Raw genomic sequence first — 24,401 nt, forward strand, 5'->3', positions numbered from 1 at the left:
ACTACACTGAACAGCAGAGGTCATAAAGTGTTGGACAGGATTATCGTACATAGAAATCTAAAAAAAACTCAACACAGGATGCAATATGCCCGAATGGCCAAATACAATATATGCACAAAATATATAGTATCAGACAAACAGGATAAAAAACTGCAGGCTGACAAATGACAAAGAATGTGATAGTGCACAAAACCCCAAACTCTCCCTAAAGATAGTTCAATGAGGAAGGACAAATTAGTCCAACATCAAAAGGAGGAATGGGACTGCAGAGAACCTGTTAGATCCTGAAATAAGAGTCACCCAGTCATGGTAGTGGAGGAGGGGGAGACACCCCACGCGTATCGCCACACAGCGTGGCTTCCTTAGGGAAAAGTGGGATCAGCCAACGGCCCGTCCCTCCCGGCGTCATCCAGCTCCATCCCCAGAAATTACTTCCGGTCATCTGACCCTGGTGACCGCGTCATAAGGAAGTTCATCCCTGCGCATGATTAGGAGATGCTGGCAAGTCACCAATGTGGCGCTGCAGCTGTGCTCCTTTCATTCACCCATGAAGGCCCACTGGACCCACTATTCACACTTCAGGACCCCGCACCAGTCAAGGCAGGGGCAACCCCACTGCCTTAAGCCGGCGTCACACTACCGTGTTTTACGGACGTAAGAGAGGTGCTGGAAATATGGATTGCATACGGTACAATGCTTCTCTATGCCCCTGCTCCTATCAGCCGTATTTTACTGATCCGTATTATACGGTCTTCTACGGCCGTAGAAAATCGCAGCATGCTGCGTTTGTCACCATATTGCGCAAAAAATACGCCAATGAAAGTCTATGGGGGTGAGGAAAATACGGATTACACACGGACCAACAGTGTGACTTGCGAGAAATACGCAGCGGTGTTAGAGAGAAAAGCCGGCAATTCAGTGCGGTGTGTAGTAAAATCACACTGACAGCTTACAATAGAATAGGTAGAATAAATGTGTACACATAGAATAGGTATATATATATATATATATCTCTCATTGAGATATATATATATATAAATATATATATAATATTTCATACAGCGCTAGATAGCTTTAAAGGCGGTAATTCAATTACCGGCTTTTGCTATCTCCTTCCAAAACCCGACATGATATGAGACATGGTTTACATACAGTAAACCATCTCATGTCCCCATTTTTTTGCATATTCCATATATATATATATATATATATATATATATATATATATATATATATATATATATATATATATATATACAGTACATGTTAGGATGTTTTTGGGAACACATGGATCCCTTGTATATCTGTATGTCGGTTTTGCAAGCCTGCGAGAAAATCTCGCAGTATGGATGCCATACAGATTACATACGCAGGATGCCATGCGCAAAATACGCTGACACACCCTGCCTACGGAGGAGATACGGACCACTATTTTGGGGACTTTTCTGCGTAATACGGCCGTAAATTACGGACCGTATTTTTATACGCTGAGTGTGACACCGGCCTTAGTCAACATGGTCAGGCCTGGAATACCAACGTCCATCTTCTTTCCTTGAGGTATGCCCACTGAAAGGTGAAATGGATCATGATTAACAAGAAGCTCTCCAGTAGACTTATATTATAGATAAGGTCACTTTTATGAGAAGGCCTGGATACAATGAATGCAATATTCGAAGAATATGCAATTACTCTACATAGCGAACTCATGAACTAAATAGGGGATTACCCCTGAGGAGTTGGTAAACGGAGTACTATGCTCTCTAAATTTCCATTGCTACTTAGTCTTGTCTTTTTAACTTCCATCCTGTTCTTTCATTCATTTTGTTGTTTGGTTACTTCCTGTGCTCTGGCTCAGATGGTGGTGAATAGAAAGCAGGGTGTAGGAAGTACTTCAGGACCATGGACTTATTTTATTTCCTGTTATACTGTACTGATGATCTAATGTGTATATAATAAACACCCACAGGGCTGCCATCAGGAATTTCAGGGCCCCAGCAACATTTTGGGGCCCCTTTGAGACTCCACCTCCCCCCTCAAACTTTCCACAGTCCCACCAGCCATTCTTGGAAAAACTCCACTTCTGCACCACGTACTCACCAATCACACATTAACAGTTACCATCAAACACCATATTACATACATAGCCATCAGATTTTATTTTGGCCAAAAGATTTTTTATTTTTTAAGGCTGCCACCAAAACAAGGTAGACTCTTTTGGCAGAGCAATACTCTAACTTATTAAATATTTCTTAAAATATCCTATACTCTTTTTAGGTGCATTTGTATTTTTCTTTAACCTTCGTCCGGCTGAGTAGATACAATTGTAACTATTCCGTTTTAAAATTGCAATACCTTTTTTTTTTCGAAAAGCCATAGAGGGCTGAAATTTCGTGACATCTCTGCAGTTTTGGTCCAGAATATATTGGCCAAATTTCAATAAAATATATATGAAGGTACAATTGTACCTCTGCAGCCTGTTAACGTTGTAAAATTATGCAGCCTGACGAAGGTTGTGTCACATACATTTATAAAATTACCAATAATACCACATACAAGGGACAAATACTGTTACACCATGACCAGACCACATAGTGACGGAATACCACATACAAGGGACAAATACCACCACACCATGATCTGATCACATATCACCACCACAAAGTAACTGAATACTACAATACTGATATTAGTATTGTGGATTTTTTATTAATCACCATAACTGCCATTATACACAGGAGCACTGTACATAGTATATACTGTAAGTGTACAGGTAATACAGTGATCACCTGTGACATTATACACAGGGGCTCTGTATATAGTGTACAGGTAATACAGGGATCACCAGTGACATTATACACAAGAGCTCTGTACATAGTGTTCAGGTAATACAGGGATCACCAGTGACATTATACACAAGAGCTCTGTATATAGTGTCAGTGTACATGTAATACAGGGATCACCAGTGACATTATACACAAGAGTTCTGTATATAGTGTAAGTGTACAGGTGATAGATTGACTCACTAGTTACATCTGTAGTTGAAGTCCTTCATCTTCGCTTTTTTTTTTCTTTATCCAGTATAAACCGCCAGAACTCGTCTCTGCATAAAATAACGCAGTTATGTAGAGGACCACTTCTTCTACAGCACATTCTCCACTTTCCCCAACTTCTACACTACACAGCTGAATACAGATGTGCATCCACCATTAATATATAATTAGTTATTATTAGTGATTAGAGATGGGTGGACACCTGGATGTTCGGCCGAACAGTTACAAAAAGTTTGGGTACCAAAACAGTAACCAGACCCGGACCCCATTCACTTGAATGGGGGGCCTGAACATCCCGTTTGTCACGCTGTTATGTGCATGACAGCATGGCAAACATTTCTGATCGGCGGTAAAATCATCACCACTGATCAGTGAATACGCAGCTGTGATCAGAGGTATAAAGTTTACCTCCGGTCACTGGTGTCAGCTGATGGGACTATTGCTCCCATCAGCTGATGCTAATAACAGTGAGAGCAGGAGCGACTGATGAGAGTATTCATCAGCCTGTGCCTGCACTGTAAATAAGAATAAAACAAAGTAAAACACTGTATGGGTTCCCCTGAATATTTGATAACCAGCCAGGCAAAACTCACAGCTAGGGTCTGCAACCCTCAGCTATCAGCAAGGCTGGTTATCATGAACAGAGAGGTCCCCGTGCCATATTTTTTAATTTAAATAATTTTGACAACCAGCCAAGCTAAAGCAGACAGCTGGGGGCTGGTTTTCTCAGGCTGGTAAGGTGACATGGATATTGGCCTCCCTCAGCCTAAAAATAGCAGCCTGCATCTGCCCAGAAAAGGCACATCTATTAGATGCGCCAATTCTGTCGCTTTGCCTGGCTCTTCCCACTTGCCCTGTAGCAGTGGGGTTCATGTCACATTTGTATTAGACCAGAAAAAGAAAAAAAGTGAGCGGCACAGCTCGACTTTGTGACATCAAGCTCACAGATTACTGATGGAGAGGCTACACCGCTACAGGGCAAGTGGGAAAAGCCGGGCAAAGTGCCAGAATTGGCGCATCTAATAGATGTGCCTTTTCTGGGAGGCTGTGGGCTGCTATTTTTAGGCTGGGGGGGGGCTAATATCCATGGCCCCTTACCAGCCTGAGAATACCAGCCCCCAGCTGTCTGCTTTAGCTTGGCTGATTGTCAAAATGGTGGGACCCCACGCCTTTTTTTTTTATTACAATTGTGGCCAAAAGTATTGACACCCCTGCAATTCTGTCAGATAATACTCAGTTTCTTCCTGAAAATGATTGCAATCACAAATTCTTTGGTATTATTATCTTCATTTAATTTGTCTTAAAATGAAAAAAACACAAAAGAGAATGAAGCAAAACATTGATCATTTCACACAAAACTCCAAAAATGGGCCAGACAAAAGTATTGGCACCCTCAGCCTAATACTTGGTTGCACAACCTTTAGCCAAAATAACTGCGACCAACCGCTTCCAGTAACCATCAATAAGTTTCTTACAATGCTCCGCTGGAATTTTTGTTATGGCTGGCAATCAGGCAACACAGCGTGCAGTAATCAGCGCACATACAGAGATCTGGCAAAAACCCAAAACAATAGGACGAGCTCTGAGACGTGGAATCTCTGTAGACTGCAGTACCTGAACTGTCCTCACACAACTGGAAGCAGCAGTGGATTGCGCCTATCACTACCTATGCAACTCGGCACTGCCTGAGGAGCTGACTAGCCTGAAGATAGAAATACAAGCCTGACTTACCTCAGAGAAATACCCCAAAGGAATAGGCAGCCCCCACATATAATGACTGTTAGCAAGATGAAAAGACAAACGTAGGAATGAAATAGATTCAGCAAAGTGAGGCCCGATATTCTAGACAGAGCGAGGATAGCAAAGAGAACTATGCAGTCTACAAAAAACCCTAAAACGAAAACCACGCAAAGGGGCAAAAAAGACCCACCGTGCCGAACTAACAGCACGGCGGTGCACCCCTTTGCTTCTCAGAGCTTCCAGCAAAAGATAATAACAAGCTGGACAGAAAAAACAGAAAACAAACTAGAAGCACTTATCTAGCAGAGCAGCAGGCCCAAGGAAAGATGCAGTAGCTCAGATCCAACACTGGAACATTGACAAGGAGCAAGGAAGACAGACTCAGGTGGAGCTAAATAGCAAGGCAGCCAACGAGCTCACCAAAACACCTGAGGGAGGACGCCCAGAGACTGCAATACCACTTGTGACCACAGAATTCACAACAGTACCCCCCCCTTGAGGAGGGGTCACCGAACCCTCACCAGAACCCCCAGGCCGACCAGGATGAGCCACATGAAAGGCACGAACAAGATCTGGGGCATGGACATCAGAGGCAAAAACCCAGGAATTATCTTCCTGAGCATAACCCTTCCATTTGACCAGATACTGGAGTTTCCGTCTAGAGACACGAGAATCCAAAATCTTCTCCACAATATACTCCAATTCCCCCTCCACCAAAACAGGGGCAGGAGGCTCCACAGATGGAACCATAGGTGCCACGTATCTCCTCAACAACGACCTATGGAATACATTATGTATGGAAAAGGAGTCTGGGAGGGTCAGACGAAAAGACACCGGATTGAGAATCTCAGAAATCCTATACGGACCAATAAAACGAGGTTTAAATTTAGGAGAGGAAACCTTCATAGGTATATGACGAGAAGATAACCAAACCAGATCCCCAACACGAAGTCGGGGTCCCACACGGCGTCTGCGATTAGCGAAAAGCTGAGCCTTCTCCTGGGACAAGGTCAAATTGTCCACTACCTGAGTCCAGATCTGCTGCAACCTGTCCACCACATAATCCACACCAGGACAGTCCGAAGACTCAACCTGTCCTGAAGAGAAACGAGGATGGAACCCAGAATTGCAGAAAAATGGAGAGACCAAGGTAGCCGAGCTGGCCCGATTATTAAGGGCGAACTCAGCCAACGGCAAAAATGACACCCAATCATCCTGGTCAGCGGAAACAAAACATCTCAGATATGTTTCCAAGGTCTGATTGGTTCGTTCGGTCTGGCCATTAGTCTGAGGATGGAAGGCCGAGGAAAAAGATAGGTCAATGCCCATCCTACCACAAAAGGCTCGCCAGAACCTTGAGACAAACTGGGAACCTCTGTCAGAAACAATATTCTCAGGAATGCCATGTAAACGAACCACATGCTGGAAGAACAAAGGCACCAAATCAGAGGAGGAAGGCAATTTAACCAAGGGCACCAGATGGACCATTTTAGAAAAGCGATCACAGACCACCCAAATGACAGACATCTTTTGAGAAACGGGAAGGTCAGAAATGAAATCCATCGAAATATGTGTCCAAGGCCTCTTCGGGACCGGCAAGGGCAAAAGCAACCCACTGGCACGTGAACAGCAGGGCTTAGCCCTAGCACAAATTCCACAGGACTGCACAAAAGCACGCACATCCCGCGACAGAGACGGCCACCAAAAGGATCTAGCAACCAACTCCCTGGTACCAAAGATTCCTGGATGACCGGCCAGCACCGAACAATGAAGTTCAGAGATAACTTTACTAGTCCACCTATCAGGGACGAACAGTTTCTCGGCCGGACAACGATCAGGTTTATTAGCCTGAAATTTCTGCAACACTCTCCGCAAATCAGGGGAGATGGCAGACACAATGACTCCTTCCTTGAGGATACTCGCCGGCTCAGATAACCCCGGAGAGTCGGGCACAAAACTCCTAGACAGAGCATCCGCCTTCACATTTTTAGAGCCCGGAAGGTATGAAATCACAAAATCAAAACGAGCAAAAAATAACGACCAACGGGCCTGTCTAGGATTCAAGCGCTTGGCAGACTCAAGATAAGTAAGGTTCTTATGATCAGTCAAAACCACCACGCGATGCTTAGCACCCTCAAGCCAATGACGCCACTCCTCGAATGCCCACTTCATGGCCAGCAACTCTCGGTTGCCCACATCATAATTACGCTCAGCAGCAGAAAATTTCCTGGAAAAGAAAGCACATGGTTTGAACACTGAGCAACCAGAACCCCTCTGTGACAAAACCGCCCCTGCACCAATCTCAGAAGCATCAACCTCGACCTGGAACGGAAGAGAAACATCAGGTTGACACAACACAGGGGCACAGCAAAAACGACGCTTCAACTCCTGAAAAGCTTCCACGGCAGCAGAAGACCAATTAACCAAATCAGCACCCTTCTTGGTCAAATCGGTCAATGGTCTGGCAATGCTAGAAAAATTACAGATGAAGCGACGATAAAAATTAGCAAAGCCCAGGAATTTCTGCAAACTTTTTAGAGATGTCGGCTGAGTCCAATCCTGGATGGCCTGAACCTTAACCGGATCCATCTCGATAGTAGAAGGGGAAAAGATGAACCCCAAAAATGAAACTTTCTGCACACCGAAGAGACACTTTGATCCCTTCACAAACAAGGAATTAGCACGCAGTACCTGGAAAACCATTCTGACTTGCTTTACATGAGACTCCCAATCATCTGAGAAGATCAAAATGTCATCCAAGTAAACAATCAAGAATTTATCCAGATACTCACGAAAAATGTCATGCATAAAAGACTGAAAAACAGATGGAGCATTGGCAAGTCCGAACGGCATCACCAGATACTCAAAATGACCCTCGGGCGTATTAAATGCCGTTTTCCATTCATCTCCCTGCCTGATTCTCACCAGATTATACGCACCACGAAGATCAATCTTAGTAAACCAACTAGCCCCCTTAATCCGAGCAAACAAGTCAGAAATCAATGGCAAGGGATACTGAAACTTAACAGTGATCTTATTAAGAAGGCGGTAATCAATACACGGTCTTAGCGAACCATCCTTCTTGGCTACAAAAAAGAACCCTGCTCCCAATGGTGACGACGATGGGCGAATATGTCCCTTCTCCAGGGACTCCTTCACATAACTGCGCATAGCGGTGTGTTCAGGTACGGACAAATTAAATAAACGACCCTTAGGGAATTTACTACCAGGAATCAAATCGATAGCACAATCACAATTCCTATGCGGAGGAAGGGCATCAGACTTGGACTCTTCAAATACATCCTGAAAGTCCGACAAGAACTCTGGGATGTCAGAAGGAATGGATGACGAAATAGACAAAAATGGAACATCACCATGTACTCCCTGACAACCCCAGCTGGTTACCGACATAGAGTTCCAATCCAATACTGGATTATGGGTTTGTAGCCATGGCAACCCCAACACGACCACATCATGCAAATTATGCAGTACCAAAAAGCGAATAACTTCCTGATGTGCAGGAGCCATGCACATGGTCAGCTGGGCCCAGTACTGAGGCTTATTCTTGGCCAGAGGTGTAGCATCAATTCCTCTCAACGGAATAGGACACCGCAAAGGCTCCAAGAAAAATCCACAACGTTTAGCATAATCCAAATCCATCAGATTCAGGGCAGCGCCTGAATCCACAAACGCCATGACAGAATATGATGACAAAGAGCACATTAAGGTAATGGACAAAAGGAATTTGGACTGTACAGTACCAATAACGGCAGAGCTATCGAACCGCCTAGTGCGTTTAGGACAATTAGAAATAGCATGAGTAGAATCACCACAATAGAAACACAGTCTGTTCAGACGTCTGTGTTCGTGCCGTTCTACTTTAGTCATAGTCCTGTTGCACTGCATAGGCTCAGGCTTACTCTCAGACAATACCGCCAGATGGTGCACAGATTTACGCTCGCGCAAGCGACGACCGATCTGAATGGCCAAGGACATAGACTCATTCAAACCAGCAGGCATAGGAAATCCCACCATTACATCCTTAAGAGCTTCAGAGAGACCCTTTCTGAACAAAGCCGCTAGTGCAGATTCATTCCACAGAGTGAGTACTGACCATTTTCTAAATTTCTGACAATATAGTTCTACATCATCCTGACCCTGGCATAAAGCCAGCAGATTTTTCTCAGCTTGATCCACTGAATTAGGCTCATCGTAAAGCAATCCCAGCGCCTGGAAAAATGCATCAATATTACTCAATGCAGAATCTCCTGGTGCAAGAGAAAACGCCCAGTCCTGTGGGTCGCCGCGCAAAAAAGAAATAATAATCAAAACCTGTTGAATAGGATTACCAGAAGAATGAGGTTTCAAGGCCAAAAATAGCTTACAATTATTTCTGAAGCTCAGGAACTTAGTTCTGTCACCAAAAAACAAATCAGGAATCGGAATTCTTGGTTCTAGCATCGATTTCTGATAAATAGTATCTTGAATCTTTTGTACATTTACAACGAGATTATCCATTGAGGAGCACAGAGCCTGAATATCCATGTCCACAGCTGTGTCCTGAAGCACTCTAATGTCTAGGGGAAAAAAAAGACTGAAGACAGAGCTAAGAAAAAAAAATGATGTCAGGATTTCTTTTTTCCCTCTATTGGAAATCATTGAATTGGCTCCTTGTACTGTTATGGCTGGCAATCAGGCAACACAGCGTGCAGTAATCAGCGCACATACAGAGATCTGGCAAAAACCCAAAACAATAGGACGAGCTCTGAGACGTGGAATCTCTGTAGACTGCAGTACCTGAACTGTCCTCACACAACTGGAAGCAGCAGTGGATTGCGCCTATCACTACCTATGCAACTCGGCACTGCCTGAGGAGCTGACTAGCCTGAAGATAGAAATACAAGCCTGACTTACCTCAGAGAAATACCCCAAAGGAATAGGCAGCCCCCACATATAATGACTGTTAGCAAGATGAAAAGACAAACGTAGGAATGAAATAGATTCAGCAAAGTGAGGCCCGATATTCTAGACAGAGCGAGGATAGCAAAGAGAACTATGCAGTCTACAAAAAACCCTAAAACGAAAACCACGCAAAGGGGCAAAAAAGACCCACCGTGCCGAACTAACAGCACGGCGGTGCACCCCTTTGCTTCTCAGAGCTTCCAGCAAAAGATAATAACAAGCTGGACAGAAAAAACAGAAAACAAACTAGAAGCACTTATCTAGCAGAGCAGCAGGCCCAAGGAAAGATGCAGTAGCTCAGATCCAACACTGGAACATTGACAAGGAGCAAGGAAGACAGACTCAGGTGGAGCTAAATAGCAAGGCAGCCAACGAGCTCACCAAAACACCTGAGGGAGGACGCCCAGAGACTGCAATACCACTTGTGACCACAGAATTCACAACAAATTTTAGACCATTCTTTTTTGGCAAACTGACCAGGTCCCTGATATTTAAAGGGTGCCTTCTCCAAACTGCCATTTTTAGATCTCTCCACAGGTGTTCTATAGGATTCAGGTCTGGACTCATTGCTGGCCACCTTAGAAGTCTCCAGTGCTTTCTCTCAAACCATTTTCTAGTGCTTTTTGAAGTGTTTTGGGTCATTGTCCTGCTGGAAGACCCATGACCTCTGAGGGAGACCCAGCTTTCTCACACTGGGCCCTACATTATGCTTCAAAATTCGTTGGTAGTCTTCAGACTTCATAATGCCATGCACACAGTCAAACAGTCCAGTGCCAGAGGCAGCAAAGCAACCCCAAAACATCAAGCAGCTTAAACTTGTTTGGATGTTAGTCGAGGTTCTTTATCAAAAATCCGCACAATCTTGCGTTGAAATCTGTTAATTTTTCTTTTCCGTCCACATCTAGGGAGGTTAGCCACAATGACATGGGCTTTAAACTTCTTGATGACACTGCGCACGGTAGACACAAAAACATTCAGGTCTTTGGAGATGGACTTGTAGCCTTGAGATTGCTCATGCTTCCTCACAATTTGGTTTCTCAAGTCCTCAGACAGTTCTTTGGTCTTCTTTCTTTTCTCCATGCTCAATGCGGTACACACAAGGACACAGGACAGAGGTTGAGTCAACTTTAATCCATGTCAACTGGCTGCAAGTGTGATTTAGTTATTGCCAACACCTGTTAGGTGCCACAGGTAAGTTACAGGTGTTGTTAACTACACAAATTAGAGAAGCATCACATGATTTTTCGAACAGTGCCAATACTTTTGTCCACCCCTTTTTATGTTTGGTGTGGAATTATATCCAATTTGCCTTTAGGACAATTCTTTTTGTGTTTTTTCATTTAAGACAAATTAAATGAAGATAATAATAACAAAGAATTTGTGTTTGCAATCATTTTCAGGAAGAAATTGAGTATTATCTGACAGAATTGCAGGGGTGTCAATACTTGTGGCCACAACTGTATTTAAATGAAACTTTATACCTCCAATCACAGCCGCGAGCTCATGCGTGAGAACCACGGCTGCTGACCGGCGGTGATGATTCTACCTCCGATAAGAAGTGGTGTTTGCTGCGCTGTCATGCACATGACAGTGCAAAAAACATCAATATTCAGGGGCCAAACCCAAACAGTAACACTGACTTCCTGGTGAAGTTCGTTTTCAGTGTCCGTGCCAGAACACTAGGTGTTCAGTATGAACGTTGAACTTTACTGCTCGGGTTCGCCTATCCCTATTAGTGATGAGCAAATGTGCTCGGATACAGTGTTATCCGAGTATCTTGAAGTACTCGGATAATATGTTCAAGTCCCTGCGGCTGCATGTTTTGCAGTTGTTAGCCAGCCGCAATCCATGCAGGGATTGCATGTATGTTAGACAATCCCTGCTTGCATTGCAGCTGTAACAGCCGCAAAACATGCAGCCGCATGGACTTGACGTTATCTCATCACTAGTTATTATACAATCCACCACTGGCCCACCTAACTATAAATAGCCACTTTCCCCACCCAATAAATTATAATATATTTATAATTATAAATATAAATTAGTTAGCACTCGTTCTCTTTCCCCCCAATTCATTACCAGTCACACTCCTGCATCCTCAACACCCTCCACCTCCCCCGATTCATTATATTTACATGCCACAATTCATTATGTCATGTCCTCTCTATCTTCCACCCTCAATTCAATATTTACTCCCCAACCCCTAATTCATTATCATTTGCTTTACTCCATTCTCAATTCATCATTTGCTCTCCTCCCACCCTCAATTCATCATTTGATGTACTCCACCGTCAATTCATCATCATTTGCTCTCCTCCCACCCTCTATTATAATTTGCTGTACCCCACCTTCAATTCATCATTTGCCCTCTCCACTACCCACCTTCATTTAATTTGCTGTCCCGTCTCCCCTCAATTCATTTGCTGTTCCAAACCCCAATTTATCATCATTGGCACTCCCCCATCTCAATACGTCATCATTCACGGTCTCCCATCCCACACCCTCAATTCATTACTTGCTCCCCTCAAACCCATTTGAATTAGAAAGTTTTTCATACTTACCTCTCATACGAGATCCTGCAGCTCCACTTCTGGTATCCCAGCGTGTGGTGCATGTACGTGCTGGCGTGTCACAGAAGAGATGGAGAGACTCCATTAGAGTTCAGTTTTGACGGCAGTGGAGCTTCAAGAAGACTCCCTGCGCCAAGATGTGCGTCACCGAACGATAATTTATTATACTATCGGGCCCAGTGTACAGAAGCACAAGATGGGGGGCCCGGACTGATCTGGGCCTCCCCTCTTTATTTCTGCTCACTGAGCCCCATATAGCAGTAAGGGCAGTAAAGCCCTGATAGCAGCCCTGCACACACATTTGTATGCATATTTTTTTTATTTTGTCCACACATCGCTGCCAAATTTGATATTGCTTATTATGTCTTGAACACGTATGTTTTCCTTTTATCCGCTTTTCTATTTTCCACTGTATGATGGTTCAATAAACTCTTTGAAATACAAAATGTGTTTGCATGTTGTAACATTAACCCCTTAGAGACTGAACCAATTTTGTGCTTAATGACAAAGCCAATTTTTACAATTCTGACCACTGTCATTTATGTGGTTATAACTCGGGAAGCTTCAACGGATCCCACTGATTCCGAGACTGTTTTTTCGTGACATATTATACTTCATGTTAGTGGTAAAATTTCTTCTATATGACTTGCGTTTATTTATGAAAAAAACGGAAATATGGCAAAAATTTTGAAAATGTTGCAATTTTCAAACTTTGAATTTGTATGCTCTTAAATCAGAGAGATACGTCACACAAAATACTTTATAAATAACATCCCCCACATGTCTACTTTACACCAGCACAATTTACACCAGCACAACTATTTTTTTGTTAGGACGTTATAAGGGTTAAAAGTTGACCAGCGATTTCTCATTTTTTCCAACAAAATTTACAAAACCAATTTTTTTAGGGACCACCTTGCATTTGAAGTGACTTTGGGGGGATTAATATAACAGAAAATAACCAAAAGGGACACCATTATAAAAACTGCACCCCACCACACTCAAGAAGTTTATTAACCCTTCAGGTGCTTCACGAGAACTAAAGCAATGTGGAAGGAAAAAATGAACACGTTTTTTCACAAAATATTTACTTTGGAAACAATTTTTTTTTTTTTCACAACGGTATCAGGAGAAAACGGACCACAACATTTGTTGTGCAATTTCTCCTAAGTAAGCCGATACCCCATATGTGGGGGAAAGCCACTGTTTGGGTGAATGCCAGGGCTCAGAAGGGAGGGAGCACCATTTGACTTTTTGAACGCAAAATTGTCTGGAATCAATGGTGGCGCCATGTCACATTTGGAGACCCCCTGATGTACCTAAACAGTGGAACCCCCCTAATTCTAACTCCAACCCTAACCCCAACACGCCCCTAACCACAAACCTAACCCCAACACACCCCTAACCCTATACCCAACCGTAATCCCAACCCTAACTTTAGCCCCAACCCTAATGGAAATTAATATATATATTTTTAATTTTATTATTTTTCCCTAACTAAGGGGGAAATGGGGGCGTGTCCTAGCTGGCCATGTGAGTGGAAGCAGGGAAGAGTGCTCCTGCTGCCAGAAGGACAAAAATCCTGCTTTAACCCCGATTTTCGGGTAAACTCACCTAAATCCGGCTGGCTGAAGGTCCGGAGAGTGCAGCGGTGCGGAGCAGCGGGTCCGGAGTCGGCAGCGATGACCAGGAGGCGGCAGAAAGACGCTGGCAGCAGCGATGCAGGAGCCGGCCAAGATGGCTCCGATGCTAGGGAGGACGCCGAGAAGGAGAACGCCGCATGTCAGCGGCGCATGGAGGTGGCCGCAAAGCTGCAGCAGTATGCCAGAGTGGAGGCTGCTGAGGAGGCAGAACCAGGATCTGGAGCTGACCAGGAGGAGGAGGAAGCAAGCACAGCCGAGCAGCATGAGGTACAGAGGGGGAAGGAGAGAGGCAGCATGGCTGGGGCTAGTGGGGGACCTGGAGGCATATCACAGGGAGAGGAGCCGACCCTTAGAGATGTTATCACACTGATCTCTTCATGTCAGCAATCCCTGAACTCCCTAGCCCAGCAGATGCAGGAAGTTAAAGGGGACACGGCACAGATTAATGCGGCTCTGCAGAAAATGGACAAACGTATAGGAGTGGTGGAGGAGAGGGTGAGCACGGCAGAAGATCACATAGTTAAGCTACAAAAAGCTGAAAAGAAGTTCGCCCAAGCAATAGCCGAGCTCGCTGCCAAAAATGAGGATCTGGAAAATAGATCCAGAAGAAATAATATACGTATAGTGGGGCTGCCTGAAAAGACTGAGGGGAAAAATCCCACTGAGTTTGTGGAGAACTGGATGTTGGAGAAGATTGGGAGCACAGTGTTGACAAAAGTTTTTGCTGTTGAACGAGCTCATAGGGTCCCGCCGCAGCCCCCTGCCCCAGGAGCAAATCCCCGTACCATGCTTGCTAAAATACTGAACTACAGGGACAGAGACATTATTCTCAGAAAGGCTAGAGAGATGGAAGATCTGACGGCTGGAGGTCAGAAAATTGCCATTTATCCGGATTATTCCGCTGCGGTTCAGAAGCAGCGGATGAAGTTTACTGGAGTCAAGCGGCGACTGAGGGAGCTGGGAGTGCAGTACTCAGTGATGTTTCCCGCCAAGCTGAGACTGGTGGCCTTTAATAAGACACATTTCTTCCTGACACCGGAGGACGCTACCCAGTGGCTTGACACCAATGAGAAAAAGCTGAAAGGAGTGGGCGACTGACATGTCGACGAGATCTGGCTGGAAATTGGTTTCTCTGTTGTTGGCGGAGAGTTTTGCGCTTGTTAGCGTCGGTTAAAAAAGTTGAGCAACTGCTGAGGGTTCTGCTAGGCCATGTTGAGGACTGGCCGGAGGGGACAGTACTGTCTACCAAATGTGGGGGAGGAGGGCTATGACGGATATTGTAAATTGGTTTGCTATTTTTCTTATATGTCATAGAAGTGCTATGATAAGTTATAATAAAGTTAAAGTTAGGGGAAATTATGTTTAGTGTGGCAGCGGGACGCGAATGGAGAGGGTTAAGTGAGGGAGAGTGTTCGCAGTGGGCAGTGGAGCCCCACTCTTGCTGAGAGGAAAAATGCGTTACACTGTGGGGGTTAGGGGGTAAGTTGGGAGGAGGTAGGGGGGCGGGAAGGGGTAGGGGGGATGGGAGGGGTGGGGCAGCTCATACTTGGGAAATTGGATATTATGAGAAATGATGAGCCACAGGGGGGGAGAATGTATTAAAATATTGAGTTGGAATATGAGAGGTCTGGCGGATAAAACACGGCGAACGGCAAGTTTGCAGTATGTCCGAGAGCAGAAGGTCTCAATGATATGCCTGCTGGAGACGCATTTAGTGCGGGAGAGGGTGAACGTACTGAGTAGGCGCTGGATACAGAAAGCGTATCATTCTACTTTCTCGACGTACTCTAGGGGGTGTGTCTGTGTTGATTCCTGTTGGGGTGCAATATGAGGAGGTAGCGGTAAAAGAAGATTTGGATGGTCAGTATGTGGTGGTGAAATGTAAAATGAATGGAGTATTGATATGTATAGTGGCAATGTATATTCCGCCCCCATACTCAAGCAAGAAGATAAGAGGTGCTGGAGAGGGTAGAGCGCTGGGGACCGTTACCATTACTAATTATCGGCAACCTTAATAATATATGTGATGACTTTTGGGACAAGAACAAAAACCCCCAGAGTAGGACGGCGGGACATACCACTACGTTTGGGACTTATGTCGGGGAAGTGGGCATGGTTGATTTATGGAGAGTTAGGCATATCGGGGAAAGGGCGTATTCATGCTACTCACCAGCTCATGGTACGCTGTCTAGGATTGATCTGGCACTGGGTAACCGATTATTAGATACGATGGTGGGGGATGTGAGATATTTACCTAGGGCTCTCTCAGACCATAGTGCAGTTGAAGTGGAATTTAGACCAGTGGGGACACGGAACGGGAGCAGAAGGGAGTGGAAAATTCACCCTAATTGGCTACACAGTATAGATTTGGAGAAGATTAAGAAGGAATTAGTGGAATTTTTTGAGATAAATGAGGGAAGTGTAGATGTGCTTACTGTGTGGGAAGCCATGAAAGCGTACTTGAGAGGGCTGTTGTTTAGGGATATTAGCAGGTGTAAGCGGAAATCGAGAGAGGTAGAGAGGTTGGCGATAGATGGGCTGAGGATGAGATGGTAATAATGGGTACTTTGGAGGCTGGGAGGAGGTTGAAAGCAGCTCAAAACCAGCTAGAGGCGGTCTTGCTGAGTAAGGCTGAAAGGAAGAGGGAATTCATGAATCTGGCCTATTATCAGGAGGGTGAATCAGTGGGTCATTTGCTGTCGCTGGTGGCATCTGCCCAGAGAAATACTTCCTTTGTTCACTCTTTGGTGTCTGGGAGTGGTGTTGCTGTTTCGGAGACTTCAGAGATTTTGGAGACTTTTGCAGATTTTTACGCAGACTTATACTCCTCTCGGGTAGATGGGTCAATGGAGGACACGGTGGCGTTCCTTGAGGAGTTGGAGCTCCCGAGGCTGAGTGACAGGGATAGGGAGGATTTGGAGGCTCCCATTACGGAGGAGGAACTGGGACGGGCATTGCAGTCGATGGCTAATGGGAAGGCGCCTGGCGTAGACGGATTTCCTGCTGAAATTTATAAAAACTTGGGGGAAGTGTTGATCCCTAAATTGAAGGTGGTCTTGGAGGAGGCTAGGATTGGCGGAAGGCTGCCGGCATCTATGCGGGAGGCCACAATAGTGGTGATTCCAAAGGAGGGAAAAGACCTGACACAGCCGGACTCATACCGACCAATTTCTTTACTTACTATTGACGTTAAACTCCTGGCTAAGGTGTTGGCGATGAGGTTGACAAGTGTTATTTCTGGCCTGGTACACTCAGATCAATCTGGCTTTATGCCTGATAGGTCAACTGCGATCAACTTGCGAAGACTGTATGTGAACTTGCAACTCAGAGCTGATAACTGTGGCCAGAGAGTTATTGCATCTTTAGATGCTCACAAGGCGTTCGATAGTGTGGAGTGGGGGTATCTCTGGCAGGTGTTGCGAAGAATGGGGTTTGGACCGCAGTTCATATCCTGGATTCAATTAATGTACTCGATGCCGATGGCTAGGGTTAGGGTAAATTGAGAGTTGTCACGGACCATACAATTGGCTAGAGGGACGAGGCAGGGGTGTCCGCTTTCCCCCCTTTTGTTTGCTCTAGCAGTGGAGCCGCTGACTGCTACGCTTCGACGGTCTGATGAGATGACGGGATTAAATATGGGGTGATTGAAGAAAGGGTGGCGTTGTATGCGGACAACATTTTGTTGTTTCTGGCTGATCCAGTTGCATCTTTGGAGGGAGCCATTGGGATTATTGAATGATTTGGATCAGTGTCGGGGCTTAGGATAAACTGGAGTAAGTCTATCTTGTTTAAGGTGGACGATGTGGATGGGGAACCATTGGAGGATGGGCGACTGGGGGTGACGAGTAAATTTAAGTACCTGGGAATATGGGTATCTATGCCGGTCACTGACTATATACATGAGAATCTGACTCCAATCTTGGGTGCCCTCAAGGCAAAAGCGGATGCATGGCTTAAGTTGCATTTGCCTGTGGTAGGTAGGGTGAATCTTATCAAAATGATTCTGATGCCGAAAATACTGTATATTCTCCACAATGCACCGGTCTGGATACCACGTGGGAAATTTAGACAGATCAACTCTCTGTTTAGGAATTTGATTTGGGGGAGGCAACATCCGCGTATTAAACTGGAGACACTTCAGCGACCCAAGGATGATGGGGGTCTGGCATTGCCTAACCCTGAATTGTACTTCCTTGCAGCCCAGAGTCAGCATCTAAGGGGCTGGGCGCATGAGGGGTCATCTGGAGCGGTACAGCGGTTGATGGAAGTGGTGACAAAAAGAAGGCCAGTGGTACAATGTTTGGAGGATGGATCCTTGGAGAGTTTGGGGAAGCTATACCCGACTTTGCTGTTGATACGCAAGCTGTGGAGTAGATTGAGGCACGTACGTGGGATCACGGACTTGACTAGATACTCGCCGTTATGGCATAATAACAATATGATAGAATTTGAGGCATTAGGGGTATTGATAGAATGGTTGGGCAAAGGGATTCAGTATGTGTATCAAATAATTGAACAAGGTGAACTGAAATCATTTTCCCAATTGCAGGCGGAATTTGACCTTGGGACTGCAGGGGAGTATCAGTATTTGCGGATGAGGCATGCCTTTGGAGCTCAGAGTAGGAACAGAGGTATTAGGATTCAAAGGGATATAGTACTGGAGTATGTGTGTAATGACGGGACGACTGGAGGAGTCATATCCACTCTGTACAGGGATCTGTTGCACACTTTCCTATTGGGGTTTCCAATAATGGCGAGAGCTAAATGGGAAAGAGATCTGGGCCCAATGGATAACGAGACTTGGGAGTCGGTGTTGGAATGGATCCCAAAACTGTCGCTGAGTGAACCGTATAGACTGTCACAGCTTTATGTGATACACAGAGTTTATAGGTCTCCGATGGTGCTATATAAGGCAGGATTGCGTAATGACTCTGAATGTCCGAGGTGTAGGTCTACGGATGCAGACATTTTCCATATGACGTGGACATGTCCGAGGTTGGCTGCCTTCTGGGTGGTAGTTTTAAGTCGTATGGAAGGTGCGTATGGATGCACGGTGCCAAGGGATCCAGTTGTCTGTTTGTTGGGATGCGTGGATGAGATTGGGGTGGATAAACACCTAAAGATAGCTATAGCTAGATTGTTGTACATGGCTAGGAAGGTGATAGCTAGAAACTGGATTAGGGAAGAGCCGCCGTCAAGAGGAGAATTCCTCCAGTACGTAAAACAGGGCCTGACACTAGAAAAAGGGATTTATAAGAAGAAAGGGAAAACTGAAACGTTCAATAAAATGTGGTCTCCATGGATTGCTATGGGGTAGTAATGTGAAGTGTGGCTTATACGAGTGGTTGAGGGATTAGATAACTATTGTTTTAATGATGGTAGTAATTAACAAGATGAGCTGCTTTGTGGGGTGGGGGAGGGGGGCTTTGGGACCGAAGGGGGTTGTCTGAAGGGGGAGGGGGGGAATACTCTGTATTGAAAATGTAAATGAAATATGTTAATTGCCTTGTTATTCTCAATAAAAATTTATTTGAGTTAAAAAAAAAAAACTAAGGGGGAAATAAAGGGGGGTTTTAGTTACTATTTTGTTTATTTTGATCACTGTGATAGGGTCTATCACAGTGATCAAAATGAACCAATAGGCAAAATTCCCTATTGTTGCCGGGTGCTGGCCAGCAGATCTCAACGGGTGCACTTTATACAGGGCCCTCTTCAGGTCACCTCACAGATTTTCAACTGGAAGTCTGGGCCATTCCAAAACTTTGACCATCTTCTGCCAAAGCCACTCTTTTTTATTTTGTAGATATGCTTGTAAGACTGACAGGTGAAAATCCTCTTCCGTTTTTTAGAAAATTCTTGAAGGTGTTGTTGCAAAATTTACTGATATTTGGATATGATCATAATTCTCTACACCTTGACTAAAGCCCAATTTCCAGCTACTGAAAAACACACTGCTGGCTCCACCATGCTTCACTGTGGGTTTTATATTCTTTTGGTGATGCCGTGTTGGCTTTACAATAAACATACCTTTTGGAATTATAGACAAAAAAAAAAAAAAATCAACCTTGCTCTCATCAGACCATAATTTGGTTTCCCATGTGCTTTTGGCAGACTTGATGCAGGTTTTGGCAAAACACATCCAGGCTTGGATGTCTTTCCTTATAAGAAAAGACTTACATTTTGCCACCCTACTACAAGTCAGACAAATCAAGAATACAGGAGATTGTCGTCACACGCAGTACAAATTCAGTACTTGCCAGAAATGCCTGCAGCTGCTTTAATGGTGCTTTACACCTCCTGGAAATCTCGCTGGTCAAATTTCTTCTTGTCTTTTCATCACTTTTTGAGGGACGTCCATTTTTAGGTAATGTCATAGTTGTGCTAAATTTAAGCCACTTCTTGATGACCAACCTCACAGTGTTCCATGGTACATTTAATGACTTTTACTTTTTTTAACCTTTCTCCCGACATAAGTTTTAACAATAAGAGAGCATAATGTCATAAAAATCCTATCAGAACAGGTAAACTTTATAAGGGGTTAATCGGAATCACTGTAAATGAACGCAGATGTACTGACTCCAACATACATTTAAATGGGATTAGCTAATCCCGAACACAACCACATCCCCAATGATAAGAGAAACATCACACTAGTGCAATAACTTTTTTTTGGCTATTTTTATTTCCCCTATCAAAATGATTTCAACTTATTTGTACTTGTATTTTTTTTTTTTTTTTTAGACATGACTTTTAGCCAGGCATTTTAGCAGGGGGGGGGAGGGGGGGCTAGACTTTTTATATCCACTGTATAGCTGACAAGGAAAATGAGCAGTTGAAAGATTTTACAAATTTAATTGCAGCAAGGGTAGTAGCCTATGACATGTTTATGAACAACATTAAATCAATGTATAATTGTCTATGTTGATTATATGACCGTATGCATCCGTTTGCAAATACTGTAGCTGAAATACCTCAACTCAATAACTCAAAAGGGTTTTTATATACTTTTGGCCACATATTGTGTTCTTTAAAATAACGATAATATCTAGAACTTGGAAAAATATTTAAATAAAAAGATTATTATAATTTTAATTAAGGAAGACATAAAACCGAAAAAAAAGTAATGATTATTGTCTACTGTACATTTGATATGGAACCTGAAGATAATGGATATATACAGATTTTGAGATCAGTATTAACCCCCCAAAAAAATTATGCTTAGATGCTTATACTCATCTTGCTTCCAAGTCAAACAATGTGAGATTTCTAAGTCTACCATTCTTTTCCCTTTAGAGCATTTAAGCAGTGTCTTTTTCATGCGATATCAGTTATGGTTAACATGTTTCAGAATATGGAGAGATATCACTAGGAAGAAGAACCATGTGAATATTATCCCTATCACAAGCCTTCTTTGATGAATAGGATTTGGTAGAAATCCAGGGACAGTAGCTGTTTTCTCACATAGATGCAGATGGCTTTCCAAACTTACAAACTTTCTGATGATCAACAAGGTAAGCTTTCCGTGTATAACACTTTCCACACTGAGAACAAGAAAACGGTTTCTCTCCCATGTGAGATCGCTCATGTTGTACAAGGACTGATTTGTGTGAAAACCGCTTTTCACACATTGAGCAAGAAAATGGCTTCTCCCCTGTGTGAATACTATGATGTTCAATTAGACTGGCTTTCCGTGTAAAACATTTCCCACATTCAAGGCAAGTAAATGGTTTTTCTCCTACATGACTTCTCTCATGTTGGACAACAGCTGTTTTGTGTGAGAACAGTTTTCCACATATAGAACATGAAAATCTTTTCACTCCCATATGGATCCTCTGATGTTCAACAAGGTTAGCCTTCCGAGAGAAAAATTTCCCACACTCCAGACAAGAAAATGGCTTTTCTCCAGTATGAATTTTTTGATGCGTAACAAGGTTAAACTTCAACATGAAGCATTTACCACAATCAGAACAAGAGAATGGTTTTTCCCCAGCATGAATTTTCAAGTGTTTATCAAGTTTACACTTTTTCACAAAACTTTTTCCACAGTCAGAACATGAAAATGGCTTCTCCCTTGTGTGAACTCTCTGATGTTTTACAAGGTTAGACCTTCTTGTAAAGCATTTCTCACACTCAGAACATGAAAAACACTTCTCTCCTGTATGAATGCTTTGATGTTGAATAAAATCTGATTTTTTTGAAAATCTTTCCCCACACTTAGTGCACAGAAACAGTTTATTGTCTGTGTGGTAAGTTCTCACATGTCTAAAAAGTTCAGATTTTCTGGCAAACCATTTTTCACAATCTAGACATGAAAATGGCTTTTCTCCTGTGTGAATTTTTTTATGTTGAGCAAGAGTAGACTTCAACCTAAAGCGTTTTCCACATTCAGAGCATGAAAATGGCTTCTCCCCTGTGTGAATTCTCATATGTTGAATAAAACCACTTTTTTGGGTAAAACATTTCCCACATACAGAACATGGAAAAGGTTTCTCTCCTGTATGAATTCTCAGATGCCGAAGAAGATTTGCTCTATTTTTGAAGTACTTCCCACATTTGGAACAAGGATAATATTTATCATCTCCGTGATCTGTACTTGAAACAATGAAAGAACTATCCAGTGAATGTTCCTGAACATACGGATTAAATAACAAATTGCTACTTGGCAGGATAGCGGATATATCAGGTGTAAAAAAATGCTGTCCTTCAAATTCTTGTGTAAAGTTGTTAACTATACTTTTACAATCTGGAGGTAACACCAGACGTTCACCTATGGCTTCTGTGGTGCTCAATAAACCTGTTGAATGAAAAACAAAACAGAAATTAAATTTGTACGAATGCTACCTCAATAAAAAAAAAAAAAAAAAAAATCATCTAAAAGCCATTAAGTCAGAAAACCTATTGAAGTCCTGTCTAAATGGCAAAACATGTATTCCCTCAATTACAGACGTTATACACAGAGTAATTAACAATAATATGTTTGAATATGCAATCAGAAATTACTAATTTTTAACTTGAAATGGTCCATATGGAACTCGATAGATCTTCATAAATAGGAGTCCTTAAAAATAAAACTTGATCAAAGTACCGTATATACTCGAGTATAAGCCGACCCGAGTATAAGCCGACCCCCCTAATTTTGCCACAAAAAACTGGGAAAACTTATTGACTCGAGTATAAGCCTAGGGTGGAAATGCAGCATTTACCGGTGAATTTCAAAAATAAAAATAGATCATTATTTCCCCATAGCTGTGCCATATAGTGCTCTGCACCGTTCATATTTCCCCATAGGTGTGAACCATATAGTGCTCTGCACCGTTCATTGTGCCCCCTAGCTGTGCCATATACGGTGCTCTGCACCGTTCATTGTGCCCCATAGATGTGCCATATACGGTGCTCTGCACCGTTCACTGTGCCCCATAGCTGTGCCATATACGGTGCTCTGCACCGTTCACTGTGCCCCATACATAGCTGTGCTGTGCCATATACGGTGCTCTGCACCGTTCACTGTGCCCCATAGCTGTGCTGTGCCATATACGGTGCTCTGCACCGTTCACTGTGCCCCATAGCTGTGCTGTGCCATATACGGTGATCTGCACCGTTCACTGTGCCCCATAGCTGTGCTGTGCCATATACGGTGCTCTGCACCGTTCACTGTGCCCCATAGCTGTGCTGTGCCATATACGGTGCTCTGCACCGTTCACTGTGCCCCATAGCTGTGCTGTGCCATATACGGTGCTCTGCACCGTTCACTGTGCCCCATAGCTGTGCTGTGCCATATACGGTGCTCTGCACCGTTCACTGTGCCCCATACATAGCTGTGCTGTGCCATATACGGTGCTCTGCACCGTTCACTGTGCCCCATAGCTGTGCTGTGCCATATACGGTGCTCTGCACCGTTCACTGTGCCCCATAGCTGTGCTGTGCCATATACGGTGCTCTGCACCGTTCACTGTGCCCCATAGATGTTCCACATAAATTTGTGCCGCCGCTGCCGCAATAAAGAAAAAAAAACACATACTCACCTCCCTTGATTGCAGCTCCCGGCGTCTCGTTCCGGCGCCTCCATGTTCCCGGCGTCTCTGCTCTGACTGATCAGGCAGAGGGCGCCGCGCACACTATATGCGTCATCGCGCCCTCTGCCTGAACAGTCAGAGAGCAGAGACGCCGGGAAGATGGAGGAGCCGGCCGGGAAGATGGATCGGCGCCCGGCGGCTGGAACGAGGACAGGTGAATATGCTATACTCACCTAGTCCTGGCGATCCTCGCGCTGTCCCCTCCTGTCTTCGGTGCCGCAGCTTCTTTCTCTATCAGCGGTCACCGGCACCGCTGATTAGAGAAATGAATAAGCGGCTCCGCCCCTATGGGAGGTGGAGCCGCTTATTCATTTCTGTAATGAGCGGTCCCACGTGACCGCTGAAGAGAGGAAGAAACTGCAG

The 24,401-nt window shown here is 44.1% G+C and overlaps 1 protein-coding gene across 1 annotated transcript in view; it reads right to left on the reverse strand.

The window, feature by feature from the left end:
• The window catches only part of LOC138666763 (zinc finger protein 850-like), a 146,806-nt gene that overhangs the window by 64,715 nt on the left and 57,690 nt on the right, over positions 1 to 24,401 (reverse strand). The window contains exon 7 of the mRNA XM_069754938.1: positions 21,426 to 22,759. Within this exon, the coding sequence (XP_069611039.1) occupies positions 21,426 to 22,759 (1,334 nt within the window). The remainder of the gene's footprint in view (positions 1 to 21,425; positions 22,760 to 24,401) is intronic.

The sequence above is a fragment of the Ranitomeya imitator genome, chromosome 2, assembly GCF_032444005.1.
Source record: "Ranitomeya imitator isolate aRanImi1 chromosome 2, aRanImi1.pri, whole genome shotgun sequence".
In the NCBI taxonomy this organism is placed as follows: Eukaryota; Metazoa; Chordata; class Amphibia; order Anura; family Dendrobatidae; genus Ranitomeya; species Ranitomeya imitator.